Source organism: Sus scrofa, chromosome X (genome assembly GCF_054392235.1).
Source record: "Sus scrofa isolate SSC_HxYL_T2T_F1_AM1 chromosome X, Sscrofa_HxYL_maternal_Yorkshire_Landrace_v2.0, whole genome shotgun sequence".
NCBI lineage: Eukaryota > Metazoa > Chordata > Mammalia > Artiodactyla > Suidae > Sus > Sus scrofa.
In genome coordinates, this window is record NC_139401.1 from 25,846,197 (window position 1) to 25,867,473 (window position 21,277).

Sequence of the window (21,277 nt, forward strand, 5' to 3'; positions counted from 1 at the left end):
GAAGAATTACTACTGTGAAAATGGCTATACTACCCAAAGCAATCTACAGATTTAATGTGACCCCTATGAAATTACCCATGATATTTTTCACAGGACTACAACAAATAATCTTATAAACCTAAAATTTATATGTAATTATAAAAGACCCAGGATTGCCAAAGCATAACCCTCCCAAACTTCAGGCAATACTACAAAGGTACAATAATCAAAACAGCATGGAACTGGCACAAAAACAGACATATGAATTAATGGGAGAGAATAGAAAGCCCAGAAATAAACCCAGACACCTATAGTCAGTTAATCAACAAAGGAGGCAATGAAATGGGAAAAAGACAGTCTCCAGCAAGTAGTGCTGGGAAAATTGGGCAGCTGCATGTAAATCAATTAAATTAGAACAAATTCTTACACCAGGCACAAAAATAAATTCCAAATGGCTTAAAGACTTAAATATAAAGCTATGATTAATTGTTAGAGATTTTTGTTTCAGATTAGTCTTCTGGAATTCTCCACTCCACCATTTTCACTGACTTCACCCTATTCTTCCTATTTTTAAGGTAAACACCCTTAACTTCTATGATTGTGAAGTATTGTATAATACACATGTTCTTTTCCTTCACATGTTTGAAGTGAGAATGGTGAAAGGCTTAGATACTCCTGGCTCAAGAAAAAAATTACTGAATATTATTGGGATAGGATTTTAAACAACATAATAATAAAGACACCACTATTTTTAGTTTTCTCAGCATTCTTTCTGGTCTCATTGAACTAACCCTTTAAAAGCCAAAAATTGTTTAAAACTAGTATTTTCTTCAACAGTAATGTTTAAATCATATAGCACATATTAAGTACTTTTTTTCCTGAGATCATAATTTGTTTTCTGTGAGTTATTATTTCCATCACTTTAACATTCCTGAACTTGTGATGCACCTTTTTTTTTCCATACAGACATAGTATAAATGCATGGCTAAGTGGTTTACAAAATGTCACACAGAATTAGTAATAACACTAATATTTTAAATTTTATCCACAATTGCATAGCCCAAAGAATGATGAAATCAATGTTTTTCCTTGGAAATCTATGGATACACCTACAATGTAACCACAGACAGGTTATGCAAATAACGTAACCTATCCACGATGTCACATATAATTATTAGAAGATATTTTAAAATATTGATTTCAAATAATGGAAATATATAAACTACTTAGGCATGTTAAGCTTATGCATGCAAATCTGATGATAAAAGAAGTAATACTCAGTCTCACAAAGAATGCATATAGTGAATATTGTCAAGAGGCCCATGAAAATTAATATTACAATTGCTTTCACTGCATGAAAAGCAGTTTGTGAAAACTGAAATTTAAACCTTGATGCTAAAATACATGAGTCCAAGATACCTGCTACCCATGAATACAATATTGATCTTAAGGCAATAGTCGGAAATTTAAAAGTTTGACATCTACGTATTATAGGGGGATTTCCCTTTGTGGCTAAGCAGATTAGGAAGCCAACATCATATCCATGAGGATGCAGGTTCGATCCCTGGCCTTGCTCAGTGGGTTAAGGATCTGGTGTTGCCACGAGCTGAGGTGTAGGTCACAGAGGACACTTAGATCTAGTGTTGCCCTGGCTGTAGCATAGGTCTCAGTTGCAGCTCCAATACAGCCCCTAGCCCAGGAAGGGAAAACTCCATATGCCACAGGTACACCATAAAAAAACAAAAATAAAAACAAAAAGTAAGGGACAGTGCACATTAAAGCAAGATTTTTTTAAAAATTAAATTTGACTACTTCATGATATGGTCCAATGGTGTATAAAATTTGTTCTAGAGAAACAAAGCATGTTTTCAGACCAATGAATAAAACAGAAACTAACACTGACTCCTTTGCCTGCCACTCATGTGATCGTACTTATTAAATAGTATTTCAAACTCTCAAAATATTTTTTTTAGCTTTTGCAAATGGGGAGTTTTTCATTTTGTAAATAAGATATACTCATTTTTTGATCTGAAGTTTATCTAGCATAAATTCTTATATGTACTGAAGGGAGGGGGATTAAGCAAACTAAGTAAATTTTTAACTTAAAAAATCTTTAAAAAATATGCTACACTATTATTTACAAAAGTATTGCATTATATAAAGTTGTATTTTATATAACTTATTATTCCTATCAAACCATACCAAAGAGTACAAATTTTACTTATGTAGACTAAAATGATTATGCTTACTTCTAAGTTAAATCTTTAATCTGATTATTTAGTCTGAAAGTAAAAAGCATTAAATAACTAAAATAGTAAAAGATGATTATGGTGTTTTATTTTGTACTGACCTTGCTAGGACATTGTAAAAATAAAAGAAGTATCAAAAATTAGAATTACATTAAGTTATTTTGAACAATAATTGACAATGGTCCTAATAGGCTTTAATATGCTAATACTTAATTTGAATAATCAAAGGACACTGAATGATAAAATTCCCCTTTGAAAGATATCTCGGTAGTTCATTCAACATCAAGCACATTACCAATGTAAGTGTTTGAAAATAGGCAAATCAATTGGTTAATAACATTACACATTCAATTATAGTTGCATTATTGTACTGAATCACATTCTCTTGGAAATGAGTTATTCCTGTTTGAGATTTATGTTAGTTCTTCTAACCAGAATATCAACTTAATCATCACATCACATTTTCCTTCCAAGTCAGATAATAGAAAAAATACTATGTAGAGCAAATTAATACCTTTAAAGTTTCACAATAGAGATCCACAGAATGTGAGAAGTGAAAGGGACCATAAAGGTACTACAATGTGGCTGCATTTCATATCCCCTCTTTGACATGTATTCTACAAAGTAAGGCTGTATGGGTAATGACAAAAACCTACTCACAAAGTTAAAAGAAAAAATCATTTGAAATTACAGCTCTGGACTGTGAGGTCAGTGTTCAGGTTAAAAAACTGAAGTTAATCTCTACAATGTGAGATAAAAGTAACTGCTATTTATACCAATTCCAATTAGTTTAGAGAGTCTAGTTCTGAAATGTCAAAGAGGTTTCTACTGACGGACATTATTTTATTCTTTCAAAATGAAAGGTAGCAGAATTTGCCACCCCAAAATATGTCTCTTTGGCATAAGGATTATTTTGAACTGATCTTTTTGGTTTTGTTTTTGGTCTTTTTGCCCTTTTCTAGGGCCACTCCCGCGGCATATGGAGGTTCCCAGGCCAGGGGTCTAATTGGAGCTGTAGCCACCAGCCTGCGCCAGAGCCACAGCAATGCAGGATCCTAGCTGCGTCTGCGACCTACACCTCAGCTCACGGCAACGCTGGATCCTTAACCCCCTGAGCAAGGCCAGGGACAGAACATGCAACCTCACGGTTCCTAGTCGGATTCGTTAACCGCTGAGCCACAACAGGAACTCCTGAACTGATTATTTTTAAGAACGGGGACACAGGAGAAGCTCTGAAAACCAAGTAGAAGTTACTCTTTGGTGAGAAACATTTACATTTATAAAGGAAATCTCCAATTGTAAGAGTGTCTCCCTCTCTACACCAGGAAGAGGAGAATGACATTAAATCTCTAGAAACTCATCAACAGAGAAGACAATAACTTATATCTGCATAACAACTTTACCCTTATTTACTGTGTTTTGCCTGGCAATCTCCCAGAAATGGCCTCCCCTTCCCTATCAAAATCTTCTTTTGTCTTCAGCTGGAGATGGTATTTAAGGTGGTGGCTCAGGCCTTAACTGGGAGTTACTCAGTTCTCCTTAGTTATCTTCCATGTACCCAAAAGGTATACATATTGTTAAACTGTGTGTGTGTGTGTGTGTGTGTGTTTTCCTGTTAACCTGTCTTTTTATTCTTGATGGGGAGAGAAGAGGGAATCTCAGCCCAGAACCTGAAGGATAGAGGAAAAATTATTTTTTCCCCTACAGAACTATATTCTTTTAAAGCACAAAATTCTTCAGATAGCTCATTTTGCTTTACTCTTTTGAAACTATTATCATTATTGAAAATAGTATTTAATTACTAATTACTCTGTAAATTCTCCAGGTGGTTAAACATCTGTGACATCTAAAATACTAAATACTAATTAAGACATTAAAAACCAAAAAGTGCAAAGAATAGGCATGTAAACTACATTGTCTGAACCTTGGCAGGTGAAAGACTAAACTAAGATGAAGGCTATCAAAATTTCAAGATTTTTTTCTGACTACCAAAACATAAAGAACAAGTAAGACTAGCAAAATATGAATTTTCATATTATTGATGATTTCTGGGATAACAATGCTAATCAGAGATTATTTTAAAAGCAACCTAATGTCACAATTTTATAAAAACACTATTAAAATATGAGATCAAGTGTATCATCATTAATTAACATATGAACCACACCCACCAAAAATATACAGCCACAGAGCAGAAACAAAGTATGGCCAAATATTTTGTAATTAATGTTTTAGAAAATACTACCAAACATTGAGCTCTCCGACTAACGACCCAAGGCAGAAATACAATAAAGCACGGACAACATGCTAAGGGGAAAATTAAGATGGTAGCACCAAAGAAAGAATCATTAGGATAAATGGAACAATTACTGAAAGGAAGATGCACTTTAGAACCAACCTAAGGGACAGTTTAAGAAGTCAAACCAAGCGGGGCCCTGTGGGGCTCCTGGGCACAAAAGCTTTTCTGTGTTCCCAGTTTCTTGATTTTTAGGAAACGGGCCTCATTCCGCTTTCACGGCCTTCCCTGAGTTCCAAGCGACAGATTCAGACAACTGCTGATGGGCAAGGGAGGGGATGAAAAGACAAAGAAGAAACAGTCAAGCAACAATAGTATAGCCTTGGAGAAGGATCCTGGTTCTCCTCAAGGGATGCACAAAATGACATAGGCATCTTACACACCTAAGAGAAAAGTGATATTCTTTGTTCTTCTTTTAGAAATGAATACTTTAAAATTGAACAGCTTGGAAGTTCTCACTGTGGCACAAAAGGATCGGCAGCATCTCTGAGTGCCTGGTCACAGGTTCAATTCCTGACCCATTGCAGTGTGTTAAAGGATCCAGATAGGTTACAACTGAAGCTTGGATCTAATCCCTGGCTTGGGAACTCCATATGCCGTGGATGTGGCCATTAGGAAAAAAAAAAAAAAAAAAAAAGAACAGTTTGGAGTCCTTCCTTGTGCTTCTCCCTGGCTTAGTTGCACCCTAAACACAATTGCCAGTAACCTAAAGATTAGGCACCCTGAGCACAACTTCCTGTGGGTTAAAGCTTATTAGCACATGATGTTATTTAGGAACTTTTTAAGGTTGTTCTAATCTCTGATCAATATGCCTTTTTGCAAGTACTGTTTTTTTTTTTTTTTTTGTCTTTTTTTTTTTTTTTTTGCTATTTCTTGGGCCGCTCCGGCGGCATATGGAGGTTCCCAGGCTAGGGGTCTAATCGGAGCTGTAGCCACAGGCCTACGCCAGAGCCACAGCAACGCCGGATCCTTAACCCACTGAGCAAGGGCAGGGTACCGAACCCGCAACCTCATGGTTCCCAGTCGGATTCGTTAACCACTGCGCCACGACGGGAACTCCGCAAGTACTGTTATTCTAGGCAGTAACCCAGAAGACCACCACCAGAATCACACTGAAATCTCCTGATGCCAGGTTTGATGATCAGATTTCCCCAAAGAAGGAATGCATGTCTGCCCCAATGCTGATTCATATCTAATACCCTGTTTTTCTCCTATTAGACTATAAAACTCCCCACGATTCTTCAAAGTGGGGGTACAGTCTTTAAGGAATTAGCCTGCTGTGGCCTCCTTTGCCTGGCAAAGCAACAAAAGCTGTTTTTTCTCCTTCACCCAAAACTCTTATCTCTATGTTTCTCTTCAGCCCCAGTAGACAGAAGCTGAGTTTCAGCAAGAGAAGCACAATTAGGAATACTGAGTATATATTTGATAAAAGAAAATATTACAAAACAGAAACCTATAACAACCTAAACCAGGTTCAAAAGAAACTCTTTGTTGAGTGACCAAACCATTTCTGACAATGAGAAGTTTTAAACAACCAAGAGTGCAATAAAATATTGAAATATATAAGCTGCTATCTTGATGGAATCATATACTTAAGAACAAAGTGGAAACTGCTTATAAGAATTGAATTCCTGGTGTTACTGATATTCAAATATCTTTGCTCTTTTGCATTTTTAATTTTATTACATATATTATATGAAGATAGACATATAATTCTATTTCTTTATTTCTATATTTTGGCCACACTCATAGCATGTGGAAGTTCCCAGGACAGGATTGAACTCATGCCACAGCAGCAACCTAAGCTGCTGCAGTGACAATGCCAGATCCTTAACCTGATGCACCACGAGACAACTCCTATAATTTTAAATATATGTTTAAAATGGATGTAGATGCTTCATTTTTAGCACAACCTTTTAAAAAATTTTTAACATTTCTTATTTTGCTTGACTATCCTCTTCTCCCTCCTCACAAATCAATACATGCCGCCTTCTCTGCCTTTAAGATGACCAATATAACATGGTCTGCATCCTTATATGCCCTGTATAAATACATATACATATCTATATACATGGATAATCTTTATTTTTTGTCACTGTTGATTTTTTAACAGTGGCATTACACTGGACACACGTGTTTGCATCTTGCTTTTTTCACTCAATAATATTACATGAATAATATGCAACTCAACCAGTAGTTTTAAATAACAATATAATAATTAATGGTAGGGATGTACCACAACTTATCCTGATATTTCCCTAATGACAGAGATTCATTTTTTGTTTTTGCTTTTTTTTACTGAAACAAATATTGCAGCAGTGACTTTTTGCATATGTCCTATGTGTTTTTATTTCTATGGAATAGAGTTCCAGGAGATGGTTTATGTATTTTTAATTTTATATGTTGCCAAGTTTTTTTTTCAAAAAGCCTCTAATGCATCTGAATTTCACTAGCAATTATGAAAATACTTCTTTCTTCAGTCACCATCAACAAGAGGGATTATAGCTCCTTTTTTTTTTTTTTGCCGCCACAGCTGTAGTATATGGAGATTCCCAGGCTAGAGGTCAAATTGGAGCTATAGCTACCAGCCACCAGCCTACACCACTGGATCCTTAACCCACTGAGCAAAGCCAGGGATGGAACCTGTGACCTCATGGTTCCTAGTTGGATTTGTTTTTGCTGCGCCACAGTGGGAACTCCCCAGGATTATAGCTCTTTTTAATTTTAGCCATTCTAATGGGTAGAATGGTACTTCATTGTAATTCTAATTGGCATTTCCCTAACTGCTGGTAAATTTGAGCCTCTTTTCATATTTATGTCAACTCTTTGGATTCGCATCTCTGTGAAAGTTCTAGGTACATATTTTTCTACTGGATTACAAGTCTTGTCAATTTGTAGGAGTGTTTGCCATTTTAAAGAAATTAACCAGTTGTTAATTACATTACTTTTTCTCTTTAGATATACTACCCACTGATTAACTTCATTTATATTTTGTTGTACTTAAATTTAAAAACATACTTTATATTTTCTTTTATAGCTTTTTGGCTTTCAGTTTTGATTAAAATCTTCTCTGCCCTTAAGTTTTTATGTTTTCAAGATATTCTTTTTTTTTCTTTGTGCTTACCAAGTTTTACTTGCTCATAGGGTATCATGTGCAGAGGTCTTGCCTCCAGCACTGTAGATCAGAGTTCCTATTATGAAATGACCCTGCCTCACACCTCGGTTTGGTGTACCGTGTACAGAAATGCTGCACCTGGCACTTTGATCTGGAGTGCCATGAGCAGCACAGCTATGTCTAACCTGCAAGAACTCTGTCCCCTCTCTGCTAACAAGAATGTATAAAGCAGCCCCACCAACCACCTTTCAGGGAGACCATGTACTCTAGAGAGTGAGTTGCACCTCTCCATTCTTTGACCAAAGAATAAAAATTAAATTTTCTCTAAATGGAACTCAGTCTTGTTCTATTAACATGAACAACTCTAGGTAGGAAGACTCTTGTTGGGACCCAATTCAAAAAGGTTAGTAACAAATTTTGGTGACCATGAAGTGATGACAGATAATGACCTTTTTGCCTATATCTATCCACTAGGCTCTAGTGGGAGGACAGTGGAGGTTTTGGGAGGTTCACATGAGGATGATTGACTCTAGTCTTTGAGGACACTCTGAAGGGGTAGAATGACAGCAGCCAAATCAGAGCAACTTTGCCCAGCAACCCAATACCTGGGTGGGATGTGCATGAAGCATAGCCTCCAGAATAATTTGGCCTGCACCCCCGTGAGGAGATCATACTACCACATCCTTGGGGATCAGAGACTGAAACAAGTGTGTATCTGCCCACTGCCTCTGGTTGGCCTTGACTAGGTACCTACGAGACACTAGGGGACAGTGGGGAGCTGTGGACAAGAGGAAACTATGGCAGTCTTGCCCACTGTCTCACCAGAATTGCTGCCCTCTTGACCCCTGTATGAGGCAGTAGCAGCTGCACCAGGGCTTTCTGCTCTCTACACTGACCTTCAAGGGTCAACAGTAGCATTCTCCATAGTCACCTTCAATTTGGTCAAGGAAAGTGTCCAGCCCTATGAGCCAAGAGGCAAGATGGGGAGAAGGCCAAGGTGATAAGGACCGCCTGACAAAATGGAACAAGGACACTTGATCTGAGTTCAGGAAAAAACACCAGGGATGCCCAAGCAGGAAAGGGTCCCAAGGTAGGTACCCGACCAGGGACTTGACTTCTAGTTTCTCTGAAGTGGGCTGGGGAGTCCTCTGATCCACACATATGACCAGGCACCCCTATTATCAGGAAGACCTGTGAGCTGCTGGCAAGAAGAGGCAACACCCAAGGCCCAACCTCTTGTCTCCCCTCTGCCTGGGAGGAAACCCCTGGGTGATTCTTGATGAAGTTTCCACGGGCTCTCCTCCTGGTTTCAGCAAAGAATACCAGCTGCCCCAGTGATCTGGTGAGTACCTTCAGGAATCCCTCGTGTTTTACTCTCACCCAGTGAGAAGTCCTAAAACTCCTCCTCTTGGGCCAAAAGGAGGAAAGAGAACAGCCAGGCCTCACATAGCTGAGCCACTCCCTAAGGGACCAAGTTGTTCAGGAGGTAAGTGTCTAAACTGCCCTGGCCTGGAGGCGTCCTGTCCAACCCCTGTGGGACATTCTGAACAAGGAGGGACTATCACATGCACTATCATTACACATTCAAGGGAGACCCCTAGTTATATCAGAATCCATGCTGCTTGATTGCCTCCAATTTTGGTATTTTTTTGTGGAATCCATCAACAGTTTGGGGCTGGTGATGAATTTCCTGAATCAAAATCTTACTTGGGTCAAATCTTGAAGATTTCTGTGCCAACAAATCACTCCAACTGCCCCCATTGTATTCAGAAACAAATCCAAAACAGAATATCCAAGGTGTGGGGAATCACACATCCACCATACCTAAGGACAGCCTATTAGGGTGCATTCTTCAGAACTAGAAGTGTTTGGGGTATCACCCCATGACCCCAAACCATTTAATCTTCCTATGTAATACAGCCTGTCTCTAATATCAGCTGGGATATGGGGAAACTTGGCCCACGAATGGGTCTTTTAATTAGGACACCATTTAAAATTGGACCTGCAATCTGAAGGAGGACTCATCCAGGTACACATCCCATTCACCACTTCTGAGCAGACTAAGAGGCTGAGGAAAGATCCAGAGGGGTTCCTGAATCCGATTAGAGGAATCATGCAGATCCATGATCCCACCCGGTGGGACATCAGAGCCTTCTCAAGGTACTCCAAATGTGGGAAGAAAAGGCCAAGATCTTTTCAAAAGCCCAGGAGGAAGCAGACAAAGAGAACAGAACAGAATAGAAACAAGGCAGGTCATGCTATTTTCAGACCAAGGAATCGAGCAGTCCCAGATAAGGAACCCAACTGGGACCACCCAGATGAAGAAGGAGGAGGTGGAAGACAGAGGCTGACTCATTCTATAAATATGATCCTCAAGGGAATCCAGGCAGCAGGAAGGGAACCTATCAATTGGAATAGATAAAGGAAATCAGAAGCCAATGGAAAAGACTTTGACATTTCTAGAGTCTCAGGGGGGCCTCTGAATCTATACTACCACTGACCCTGAGTCAATAGAAGGGAAGGCAATCCTGACGTCATATTTCATTTCCCAAAGTGCCCTCGACATTAGACTTAAGCTTCAGAAACTGGATATAGAGCCAGATACCCTTATGTCTCACCTGGTTAGGTTGCCTACTGGGTGTTTAATAACTGAGATATAGAGGAGGAAAAGTCAGAGGACAAAAAGGCTCAGAGGCAATCCCACTAACTGGCTGTTATTTTCCAATGTCCATCAGTCAGCTCAGGAATCCAGATGAACTGCCCACAGAGATTCTCAACTCAGGAGAGTGGCCCCAGACCTCCATGGACAATAGAGTCAAGGAAACTAGGACTCGATCAGTGTACATTATGTAAAGAGGGACAGTGGAAGAAAGAATGCCCAAAGTCGGGGATGGGGAGGGGAGAGTGACAGATCCCAGCCACTACCCTCAAAGGATGATGGTTTAAATAGATGAAGAATGATGGGACCAGTGGTTTCCTAAGCTGCCACTCCAACTGACCTCTGAGGAGCTCCAGCTGATATTGGGGATGGAGAGGAAGCCTGTTGAATGCTAATCAACACAGTGGTACTCACTCAGTTCTGAACACCAGATAAACTCGGTAACAAGAGTGGTAAAATTATGGGAGTAAAAGGGAAGGTCCAATAACTGGCATTAATAGGATCATTCAAAAATAAATTGTATAAAAACACACTTGCCCATTCCTTCCTGCATGTCCCTGAATGTCCGATACCCCTGCTAGGAAGAGATATCTTACATAAATTGGGGACTACTAGTTCACCTAATGGGAGACAAATTGGAGATGGTATCCCCTTAGACAAAGGGCATAAGATAATAATGTTAATGACTAAGGATATACTTTCCCAGAGAGACAGAGTTGATTTCTCCAGAGTAAACCCTAAGGTCTGGGCCCAGGGAAGGGAGGGAAGAATTGTACGACCCAGTCCTATAACACTTCAGCTAAAATCCAGACATACAAGGCCTAATAGAAAACAGTATCTTCTCTACTCCAGAAGAAAAAGAGGAGGCCACATCAAGAGGTAGGAGGGGCAATTTCGCAATACAAACAACCCCATACCTCCAGGGTGGGAAGCTCCACAGACTGAAAAACAACTGGTTCAGAGAGACTCACCTACAGGAGTGAGAGTTCTGAGCCCCACATCAAACCCTCATGTGCAGGGATCTGGCACTGGGAGAAGGAGCCCCTGGAGCATCCGGCATTGAAGGCCAGTGGGGCTTGTGCACAGGAGCTCCACAGGACTGGGGGAAATGGAGACCCCATTCTTAAAAGGCACATACAGACTTTTGCGTGCACTGGGTCCCAGGGCAGAGCAAGGTCTCCATAGGAATCTGGGTCAAACCTGACTGCAGTTCTTGGAGGACATCACGGGAAAACAGGGGTGAATGTGGCTTGTTGTGAGGGAAGGACACTGAAGGCAAAGCTCTCAGGAATATTCAGCAGCTGCCTTTCTCTGGAGGGGGCCATTTTGGGAAAATCTGGCCCCATCCATGAGTCAGTGCTGAGAAGCCCCAGAGCAAATAACAGTCCAGGTGGGATCACAGCCCCACCCCTCAGCAAACAGGCTACCTAAAGAACCCTCAGGCACATAGCTGCCTCTAATCCCATCCAGAGACTAAGCCGCACCCACCAGAGGGATTAGAATCAGCTCCACCCACCAGTGGGCAGGCATCAGCCCCTCCCATCAGGAAGCCTACAGCAAGCCCCCATACCCACTTCAGCCACAAGGGGGGCAGACACCAGAAGTGAGAGAGGCTACAACTGTATTATCTGGAAAAAGGTCACCACACCAAGAACCTATAAAAATGAAAAGACAGAGAACTATAACTCAGATGAGGGAGAAAGGAAAAACCCCAGAAAGTCAGCTAAGCAATGAGGAGATTCTCAGCCTCCAGGAAAAAGACTTTAGACTGTCAATGCTGAAGATGATGCAAGACATTGGAAATAAACTGGAGGCAAAGATGGATAACTTACAGGAAACACTGAGCAAAGAGATACAAGCTATAAAACTGAAACAAGAAGAGATGCAAAATACAATAACTGAAATAAAAAATTCACTAGAAGCAGCTAATAGCAGAATACAGGAGGCAGAAGAATGTATAAGTGAGGTGGAGGACAGATGAGTGGAAATTACGAATGCAGAACAGAAAAGAGAAAAAAGATTGAAAACAAATGAAGAGAGTCTCAGAGAACTCTGGGACAACGTTAAACACATCAACATCCATACTATAGGGCTGCCAGAAGGAGAAGAGAGAGAGAGAGAAGGGGACAGAAAAAAATATTCCAAGAGATAATAGCCAAAAACTTCCCTAACATGGGAAAGGAACCACTCATTCAAGTCCAGGAAGCACAACGAGTACCATATAAAATAAACCCAAGGAGGAATACATCAAGACACATATTGATCAAACTGACCAAAATTAAAGACAAAGAGAAAATCTTGAAAGCAGCTAGGGAAAAGAAACAAGTAACATACAAGGGAACCCCAATAAGGTTATTGGCAGATTTTTCAGCAGAAACTCTGCAGGCCAGAAGGGAGTGGCATGATATACTTAACATGATGAAAGGAAAAATCCTCCAACCAAGATGACTTTACCCAGCAAGGCTCTCATTCAGATTTGAAGGAGAAATCAAAAGCATTACAGATAAGCAAAAGCTGAGAGAATTCAGCAACACTAAACCAGCCCTACAACAAATACTAAAGAAACTTCTCTAGGCAGGAAAGAAAAGACAGCAACAGGCAACAATTCCACAAATGACAAGGCTCACCAGTAAAAGTATATATACAGTAAAGATACGAAATCATCCATGCACAGTTATACCACCAAAGTCAGAAATCATGAGAAGAGGTGGGTACAAATGCAGGACACTGGAGATGAACTTGCAATTAAGAGAACAACAACTTAAAACAATCTCACATACATATAGACTCTTATATCAAAACTTCAGAATAACTGCAAACCCAAAATCTACAATTGATACACAAACAAGGAATCTCTGGAGAAGAAGTATATCTCATAGTAAATAGGCACATAACCCACCATAAAGGGGGTCATTTGACATCATTCGTAGAATGCTGAAGTCTTCTTAGATCTGATTCTGATTTCCTCTCCATCAAGGAATTTATGATAATTATAATTAAATAATACAGTTCTACAATTGTATTATTAATAACCATTTCTCTCCATGGTACAATGTAAGGTCTATAATGTCTTGTTTATCACATCACCTAGAACGGTGTAATGCCTATATTGAAGAATCTATAAGATGTAACAAATTGTGAGGACATATTTATATAGTTACACTGTTTTATTAACCAATTTATGCATTTTATATTTTACTTATTTTCAGAGGGTGTATTATTTTTGTTATGCTTACCAGTTAAGCTATTCTTTTTATTATGCTATATAAAATATTTAATGGTATATAAGGCTTTCTTCTTTATAAATTTTAGTTGCATAATATACACAATTTTAATATAATGCTAATTTTGAAGGAAAAATTGAAATGTAATAAATAATAGTGAATAGTAAAGATGAAAGCCATACAAAATGGGATAAAGTATAAAATAAATTTCCTATTTATCTCAGCAAAAAAAAAAAAAAGAAAGAAAAAAAGAAAAATGTCAGGAAATGCCACAATAAAAACAACCAGAAGAAATGAACTCTCACCCCAGAATTCTAAACTCAACAAAAGTCATTTACCAGTACCTGTGGACCAAAGGCATCTTCAGTTTACACAGTGTTTACTCTTTCCATTACCTACCATTCCTTGTGAAGACCAGCTCTCTCATCCTGAAGCTTCTCTCAGCATTTCTTGCAGTGTGGTCTGGTAACAGTGACTTTTCTGAGCTGATTATATCATGGACATTGGGAATGTTATGTTGTCAGGATTCTGTTACATTTATCTGAAAAAAAAAATCTCATTTTGGTTTTAGCACTTTAAAACATCAGGGAGATCAAGATACCATTGCAACCTTTGGTTTTATATTTTACATTTTTCACATGATTATTTCAAATATACCAAGATCCATTTCTGAGTTTAAAAAAAAAAAAAAGTTGTTCCCGTCGTGGCGCAGTGGTTAACGAATCCGACTAGGAACCATGAGGTTGTGGGTTCGGTCCCTGCCCTTGCTCAGTGGGTTGACCATCTGGCATTGCTGTGAGCTGTGGTGTTGGTTGCAGACACAGCTGGGATCATGCGTTGCTGTGGCTCTGGCGTAGGCTGGCGGCCACAGCTCCGATTAGACCCCTAGCCTGGCAACCTCCATATGCCACGGGAGCAGCCCAAGAAATAGCAAAAAGACAAAAAAAAGAAAACAGTATCCTTTCCTTCAGGAGGCCTTATGGGGCATAGTCTCTGTTACACAGGGCCTAATTGACCAGGGCCTTATTGGACCATGACTGTTGTGCGGTGAAAGAATAGAGACCACTCCAACTGAGAAGAAACAAATCAGGAGTCTTTATTACTGGCCAGGGCCACACACTGCCTACAAGCGGCTTGGGTGTGAAGCCCCGAACAAAGACATGGACCGGGTTTATAAAGGCAAACTTACATTCAGGTTGGAAGGGGGGTGTGCATGCCTAAGGAGGGGTGCCAAAAACAAAGTGGTGGTTAAAATACTTTACATCTTAACTAGTGAGAGTGTTTCAGTTTACAATAATGATTTGTAGTAAGGTTCATATCTTCCAACTTCAAGCAAGCAGCTTATGTCAGCACTAGAGAGGCAATTAGGTGGGTAACCTTGTAGCCTGTGCAGTCCCCCTTATCAGCTCACTTAGTTCTAACAGGAAAAGGGGGCTGTGGCTGGAGACTTAGGTACTGGGCTGATTGCCTTACACCGGCCCTGTGGAATGTCAGCAAGGCCCAGGCCTGTGTCCAGCCATGGAATGTTAACAGGGCCCAGGTTTATGTCCTTCATTCCCCACTGGTTTTATTTACCTCCTTTGAGTCAAATCATTGATTCACTGTCGGGCATAGGTTCATATTTATTCAGGACCATCTGTGAGATGGTCTGGTTAGTAAAAGCTCTTATCCGGTTTTGTATAAAGCCAGTAACACATCGGAGGAGACAAGGTACAAAAAGTAAAATTAGTGCTATAGTGACTACTGGGCTTATCATAGGGAGAAGCCAGGGGAGCCATCCAGAAAGTCTGCCCCATTACCAATTATTTTTATACCTGGCTTGTCTTTTTGTTACCTGATCTCTTAACTGCGGTACCATATCACGAACTATGCCAGATTAGTTTGTGTAGAAACAACATTGTTCACCCAGGAAAGTACAAAGACCTCCTTTCTCCACTGTTAGGAGATCTAAGCCCCTCTTATTTTGTAATACAACTCTGCCAATGAGTCCAACTGATCTTGTAAAGAAAGTACTGTCAACATGACCGTGTCCAGGTTGCCCTGGACTTGCTCAGACAGGCATTTGCTATGTACTATCCCAGCCACTCCTGTGCTTACTCCTGCCGTGACGCCCAGGGCTGCCTCAAGAGGAATCAAGAGGGGAAACACCCTCTTGATTCATCTTTTCCGATGAGCCCCTCAGTATACTGGAATGGGAATTGCTTGTTTACCAGGGACGAGGGACACATCCAGGATTGCCCAGACTACAATGCCTGGTCCATCCCAATCTTTGGGGAGGCAACGATATAGTACATCCCCACATTGAACGAGTTTCTCTGTGGTGGTACAGGGAGTATTTTTTAGGGACAGTAGCAGTCTGGTTACAGTGAGAGGCATCAAAGATACTCTCCGTCCCTTTAAGGGAATAGAGCCCTTTTGAACATAACATCTAGCAAGTTTTTTAGGGATAGGAAGGGGGCCCATTAGGGAGTAGTCTGGAGTGGTCAAGTTTAAATTAGTGAATGTTTGGCCTCAGAATCTTCAATAGGCGTTAAGCCTGGAGAAGAGGAGGTACGGATCCAACAGCTTTTCGCTAATGGGCTTTTGCTGTCGCCAAGTATTTCCTCTTTATTTTTAATGTCCTTTCTGATGTTAAGAAACCGCTCTCCTTGTAGAGGCTCCCAGGTACACGTGCTGTAGCAAATGCATATCGGCTGTCTGTATAAATGTTAACAGTTTTTCCTTTTGCCTTTTTCAGGGCCTCAGTCAAGGCGATCAGTTCCACCTTTTGAGCTGAACTCCCATGGCCTAAAGGCGGAGCCCATATTATCTCTCCCTCCTTACTGATGACTACAGCCCCTGACAACCTGCTTTTTAAAGCTACTCCCATCCATAAAGAATACCTCCTCAGGTTGTGCCAGTGGAATGTCACTCAGGTCTGGTCGCAGTCCTCGTAGACCGGTTGTGACTCCCACGCAGCTGTGGATAGGTTGCAGTGGGTTGTCATCTGGTAGGAGGGTGGCTGGGTTTAGAGCTGTCAATTTATGGAATTTTAATCGCGGTTGGTCTAACAGCAAGGCCTGAGATTGAGTTAGCCGCGCATTTGATAACCAACGTTCAGGAGTTCCTTTTAGGAGGGCCTCCACAGTGTGTGGGGCTGTGAGGAGCAAGTCCTGGCCCAGGTTTAGTTTATCAGCTTCCTTAACTAGGACAGCTGCTGCAGCTACCACACGTAGGCATGCTGGCCACCTGGAGGCTACTGGATCCAGTCTTTTTGAGAGATAGGCCACTGGGCGTTTCCAAGGCCCTAAAGCTTGTACTAATACTCCCTTAGCTATGCCTTTTTTCTCATCTATACATAGGTGGAAGGGCTTGGTTATATCAGGCAAGGCGAGTGCAGGAGCTGATGTTAGGGCCTTTTGTAGGTTTTCAAAGGCCTGTTGTTCAGTCTCTGTCCATATTAATTGGGTGTTTCCCCCGCAGTGGCAGAATAGAGGGGTTTTGCCAGTTCTGCAAAACCTAGGATCCAGAGGCGGCAGTATCCTACTGCTCCCAGGAATTCCTGCACCTGTTTCTTTGAGGTGGGAGTTGGAATTTTTAAGATAGCAGAGACCCAAGAGGCAGATAGGGTGCGCTTACCTCTTTCTAGGTCAGACCCCAGGTGGATGGCTTGGAGGGTGCAGAGCTGAGCCTTTCATGCTGAAACTCGATATCCAAGCCCCTGAAGAACTTCTAGCAGTCCTTCTGTAGCTTCTTGGCAGGCCTCTTTGGTTTCTGCTGCCAGCAGGAAGTCGTCCACATACTGCAAGAGCATCACCTGGGGAAAGGTGTTCGTGAAAGACTATAGGTCTGAGGCCAGAGCCTCATCAAAGTCAGGGAGTTTTTGAACCCCTGAGGAAGCCAAGTCCAGGTGAGCTGTCCGTTAATTCCCTTTTCAGGATTGGACCATTCAAAGGCAAAAATGGGCTGGCTGGACTTAGCCAGTGGAATGCTGAAGAAAGCATCCTTTAAGTCCAATACAGTATATATTGTTTGTTCCGGGGGTATCAGGCTAAGCAAGGCATAGGGTTGGGACCTGTGGGGCGGATAGTTTCAACCCGTTTGTTAACTTCTCTTAAGTCTTGGCCTGCTGGTAGTCCTTGGTTCCTGACTTTAAAACTGGGAGCAAGGGTGTATTCCAGGGAGACTGGCAGGAGATCAAAATTCCAGCCTCCATTAACCAATCAATATGCTTTTTTATTCCTACTCGGGCTTCTTGACTTGTATTGTCTCACCCTTAATGGGGTGGCTTGGCTCATCAGTTGAACAACCACAGGGGGTTGATGTTTTGCCAGTCCAGGGGCATTTGATTCAGCCCATACCTCAGGGTATTTTTGTAGCAATTTCTGTAAATAAGAGTCCTTTTGTTTGTCAATATCAGGGGGTTCCTGGTTTAAACAGTATTCCTCTGAAGTAACTAAAACCTTTGTGGGCCATACCAAATTTAGTTTAGCTTCTTCTGACTCAGAAGATATAGTTGCTTTCAGTTTATGAAGTAGGTCCCAGCCCAGGAGGGGATATGGGCGATTTGGCATGACCAAAAGCGAATGGGTAACTCTTCCTTTTCCTAGGTTCACAGTTCGTTCGGCAGTCCAAGGGAAAGAGTCAACCTTTCCAGTGGCCGCTTGGACTGAGGTCTGTTCTTTTATTTTTCCCAAGGGTTTTGTTAACACAGAATGGGCTGCCCCTGCATCTACCAGGAACCGGACTTTGTTGCCACCTATGTTTAAAGATACCATGGGCTCCTGGAAGCTTAGGGATATGGAGCCCCAGCCCCGTCAATCTTCTTCTCCTTCTACAGTCAGGATGGGTTTCTTTTTCTCTCCCCTTTTTATTGGGACATTCATTTTTCCAGTGTCCCTTTTCCTTGCAATAAGCACACCAGTCTTTCTCAAGTGTAGCCCCCCACCTTTTTTTTGTCTTTTTGCCATTTCTTGGGCCGCTCTCGCTGCATATGGAGGTTCCCAGGCTAGGGATTGAGTCGGAGCTATAGCCACCGGCCTACGCCAGAGCCACAGCAATGCGGGATCCAAGCCGCGTCTGCAACCTACACCACAGCTCGTGGCATCGCCAGATCGTTAACCCACTGAGCAAGGCCAGGGATCAAACCCGAAACCTCATGGTTCCTAGTCGGATTCGTTAACCACTAAGCCACAACGGGAACTCCAGGTGTAGCCCTTTTTGACCTAGCTTGAGGCCTTGAGGGTTTTTTGGTCCCCTTAGTCTCTAATGTGGCTACCACCCTACGTACTTCCTTCTTTAGTTTTCTTTCATCTTCTGGCTCCCAGTTATGAAACACCTTCTGCGCTATCTCTATGAGTTGGGCCCTATTCATACCCTCAAATCCCTCTAACTTTCGTAGCTTTCTCCTAATGTCTGGGGCCGACTGAGAAACGAAAGCAATGTTTATAGCCCTCTGGTTCTCAGCAGCATCGGGTTTATAGGAGTCCGGGTACGACAGGCCTCTAGGAGGCGCTCCAGAAACCCAGCTGGAGATTCCCGGGGGGCCTTGTGTTACTTTGCTTGCCTTAGAGAGATTAGTGGGTCTCCGGGCTGGAGCGCGGAGTCCCTGTAGCAGAAACTGGCGATAGTTGTCTAGAGCCTCCTTACCTTCTCTCGAGTTGGGGGGTCCCAGTTAGGGCGGTGCGAGGGGAACCAACGCTCGATATGTTGCTCCTGGCCTGCCCCTCCGTCTGGTCCTTGGATTGCTTTTCGGCTTTCTGCCAGGATCTGGTCCCGCTCCTCTGTAGTAAAGAGTCTGGAGCAGCTGCTGGCAGTCTTCCCAAGTGGGTTGATGGGTGTAGAAGAGAGTTTCAAGCAGGGAGATAAGATTTTGAGGCATTTATGAGAAAGGGGGATTCTGAAGTTTCCAGTTATAGAGAGCAGAGGTGGAGAGGGGCACATATACCATGAAGGGAACTCCCGGCGTGTCTCCTGATGCAGCCTCTCCGAGCGGAAAATCAGCGGCCGCAGCTGAGGATGAATCAGGAGAGGGAGCAGAGGAGGTCGGGGGCTGCCCATAGCAGTAGCAGCTAGACCGATGGAGATTATTAATATGAATGGGACATACAGGATAAGAAAAACATCCATCCCCCGAGGCTGGGGGATGAGAAAAAAAGAGAGCAGTTAAAATCTGGAAGAAGGGCTGAGGGCTCCACCCAAATCCTATGGGGTGGGGGACAGTGGTGGCCAGAGGAAACGGGCAAAGAGTTTTGCTTAAACCACTATGTTCCTAACACGTTGCACGGAAATGGTCTTGCGGGGGGGCAGAAACCTTAGCGGTCTGGTCCATTCCGTGACCCCTTTATCCTTTCACGGGAGTCTAAGTGGCAGGCGCCCTAACGACTTTTAAGTGCCTCACCCGTGCCCACAGGGTGTTTATTCGGCCTAGTCCTCAGTTGCTAGAAGAAGAGACTCTCACCCTTCCAGGCGACAGCTATGGAGGCGGGAGTATTGATGCCTTCGGGGCCCGCCAGGGAGTAGCCCTGGCTGGAGCCCTTCAATTGCTTTCACCGTCATTCACCTGTTCGCAGAGAGTCCTTTTGTGAGGGAGGAGGTGAAGGGTTAAAGCGAAAGGGAAAGGAGCTTTGTTAAGCAGAGTGCCCGGAGGAGACAGCAGGGGAGCAAGAGACACCGCTGCAGGGAGAAGGCGAAAGAGAGCCAGTGAACCAGCAAGAAAGAAATATTATCCGTGGAAAGAGAACGTTTTTAACACAGAATACAAAACACAAACAGACAACACAAACAGAAACTCCGGAGACAAAAACCCACGCTTAAAAGAGTCACACAGATAACTAGGAACCAGGTAACCAGGTGAGGCTGGGCGACATCTCGCTCCGGTCTCTGGGCAAGGAAGTATGCCGCGTCTGGCCTTCCCCTGCCCCCAGAAACGCATCGCGGACCAGACCTACCTCCGGAGGATTTCCAGACCAGGAGACTCCGTTTTCTAATTCTGGGGTGAAGTTGCTCGTCTCCTGGGATCAGCACAGAGGAGCTCGGGTGCTCTTTTCCTCAGGGCCCTGGAACATCATCAGGGCGTGCGCCTCCTAAGGAAGGGACCCCCTTCCCCACGCTGATCTGGAGGCGTCCGAGTTCCAAAAGCTGGAGGGTCTGTGTCTCGCTGGGGCCTCCAAATATTGTGCCGTGAAAGAACAGAGACCACTCCAACTGAGAAGAAACAAATTAGGAAGGAGTCTTTATTACTGGCCAGGGCCACACACTGCCTACAAGTGGCTTGAGTGTGAAGCCCCGAACAAAGATATGGACCGGGTTTATAAAGGCAAACTTACATTCAGGTTGGAAAGGGGGTGCGCATGCCTAAGGAGGGGTGCCAAAAACAAAGTGGTGGTTAAAATACTTTACATCTTAACTAGTGAGAGTGTTTCAGTTTACAATAATGATTTGTAGTAAGGTTCATATCTTCCAACTTCAAGCAAGCAGCTTATGTCAGCACTAGAGAGGCAATTAGGTGGGTAACCTTGTAGCCTGTGCAGTCCCCCTTATCAGCTCACTTAGTTCTAACAGGAAAAGGGGGCTGTGGCTGGAGACTTAGGTACTGGGCTGATTGCCTTACACCGGCCCTGTGGAATGTCAACAAGGCCCAGGCCTGTGTCCAGAGCTGTGGAATGTTAACAGGGCCCAGGTTTATGTCCTTCATGACAATCAGCCTGTAATACCTCCATTCTCCCCATTAAAAAACCCAGTAAGGAATATGGAATGGTACAGGATCTCAGGGTA

General features: G+C 42.5%; 1 protein-coding gene across 24 annotated transcripts in view; it reads right to left on the bottom strand.

Moving 5' to 3' along the window:
* LOC110257722 (uncharacterized) overlaps nt 1–21,062 on the bottom strand; it is a 476,707-nt gene extending 455,645 nt beyond the window's left edge. For 13 of the 24 annotated variants that reach the window (XR_014835842.1, XR_014835839.1, XR_014835840.1 and 10 more), the window contains exons 1-4: nt 20,452–20,788; nt 19,151–19,318; nt 17,141–17,318; nt 13,922–14,063 (exon numbers count right to left, since the gene is read on the bottom strand). Coding sequence is in view for 8 of the 24 variants with exons in the window: in XM_085008775.1 (XP_084864901.1) it covers nt 17,196–17,318; nt 19,151–19,630 (603 nt within the window). In the remaining 16 variants the exon portion in view is untranslated. Of the gene's footprint in view, nt 1–13,921; nt 14,064–16,404; nt 16,536–17,140; nt 17,319–19,150; nt 19,659–20,451; nt 20,789–20,829 lie in introns of those variants that run through there. The other 11 variants (XM_085008774.1, XM_085008778.1, XM_085008776.1 and 8 more) reach the window with 4 other exon arrangements.
* Nucleotides 21,063–21,277: the final 215 nt, after the last annotated feature.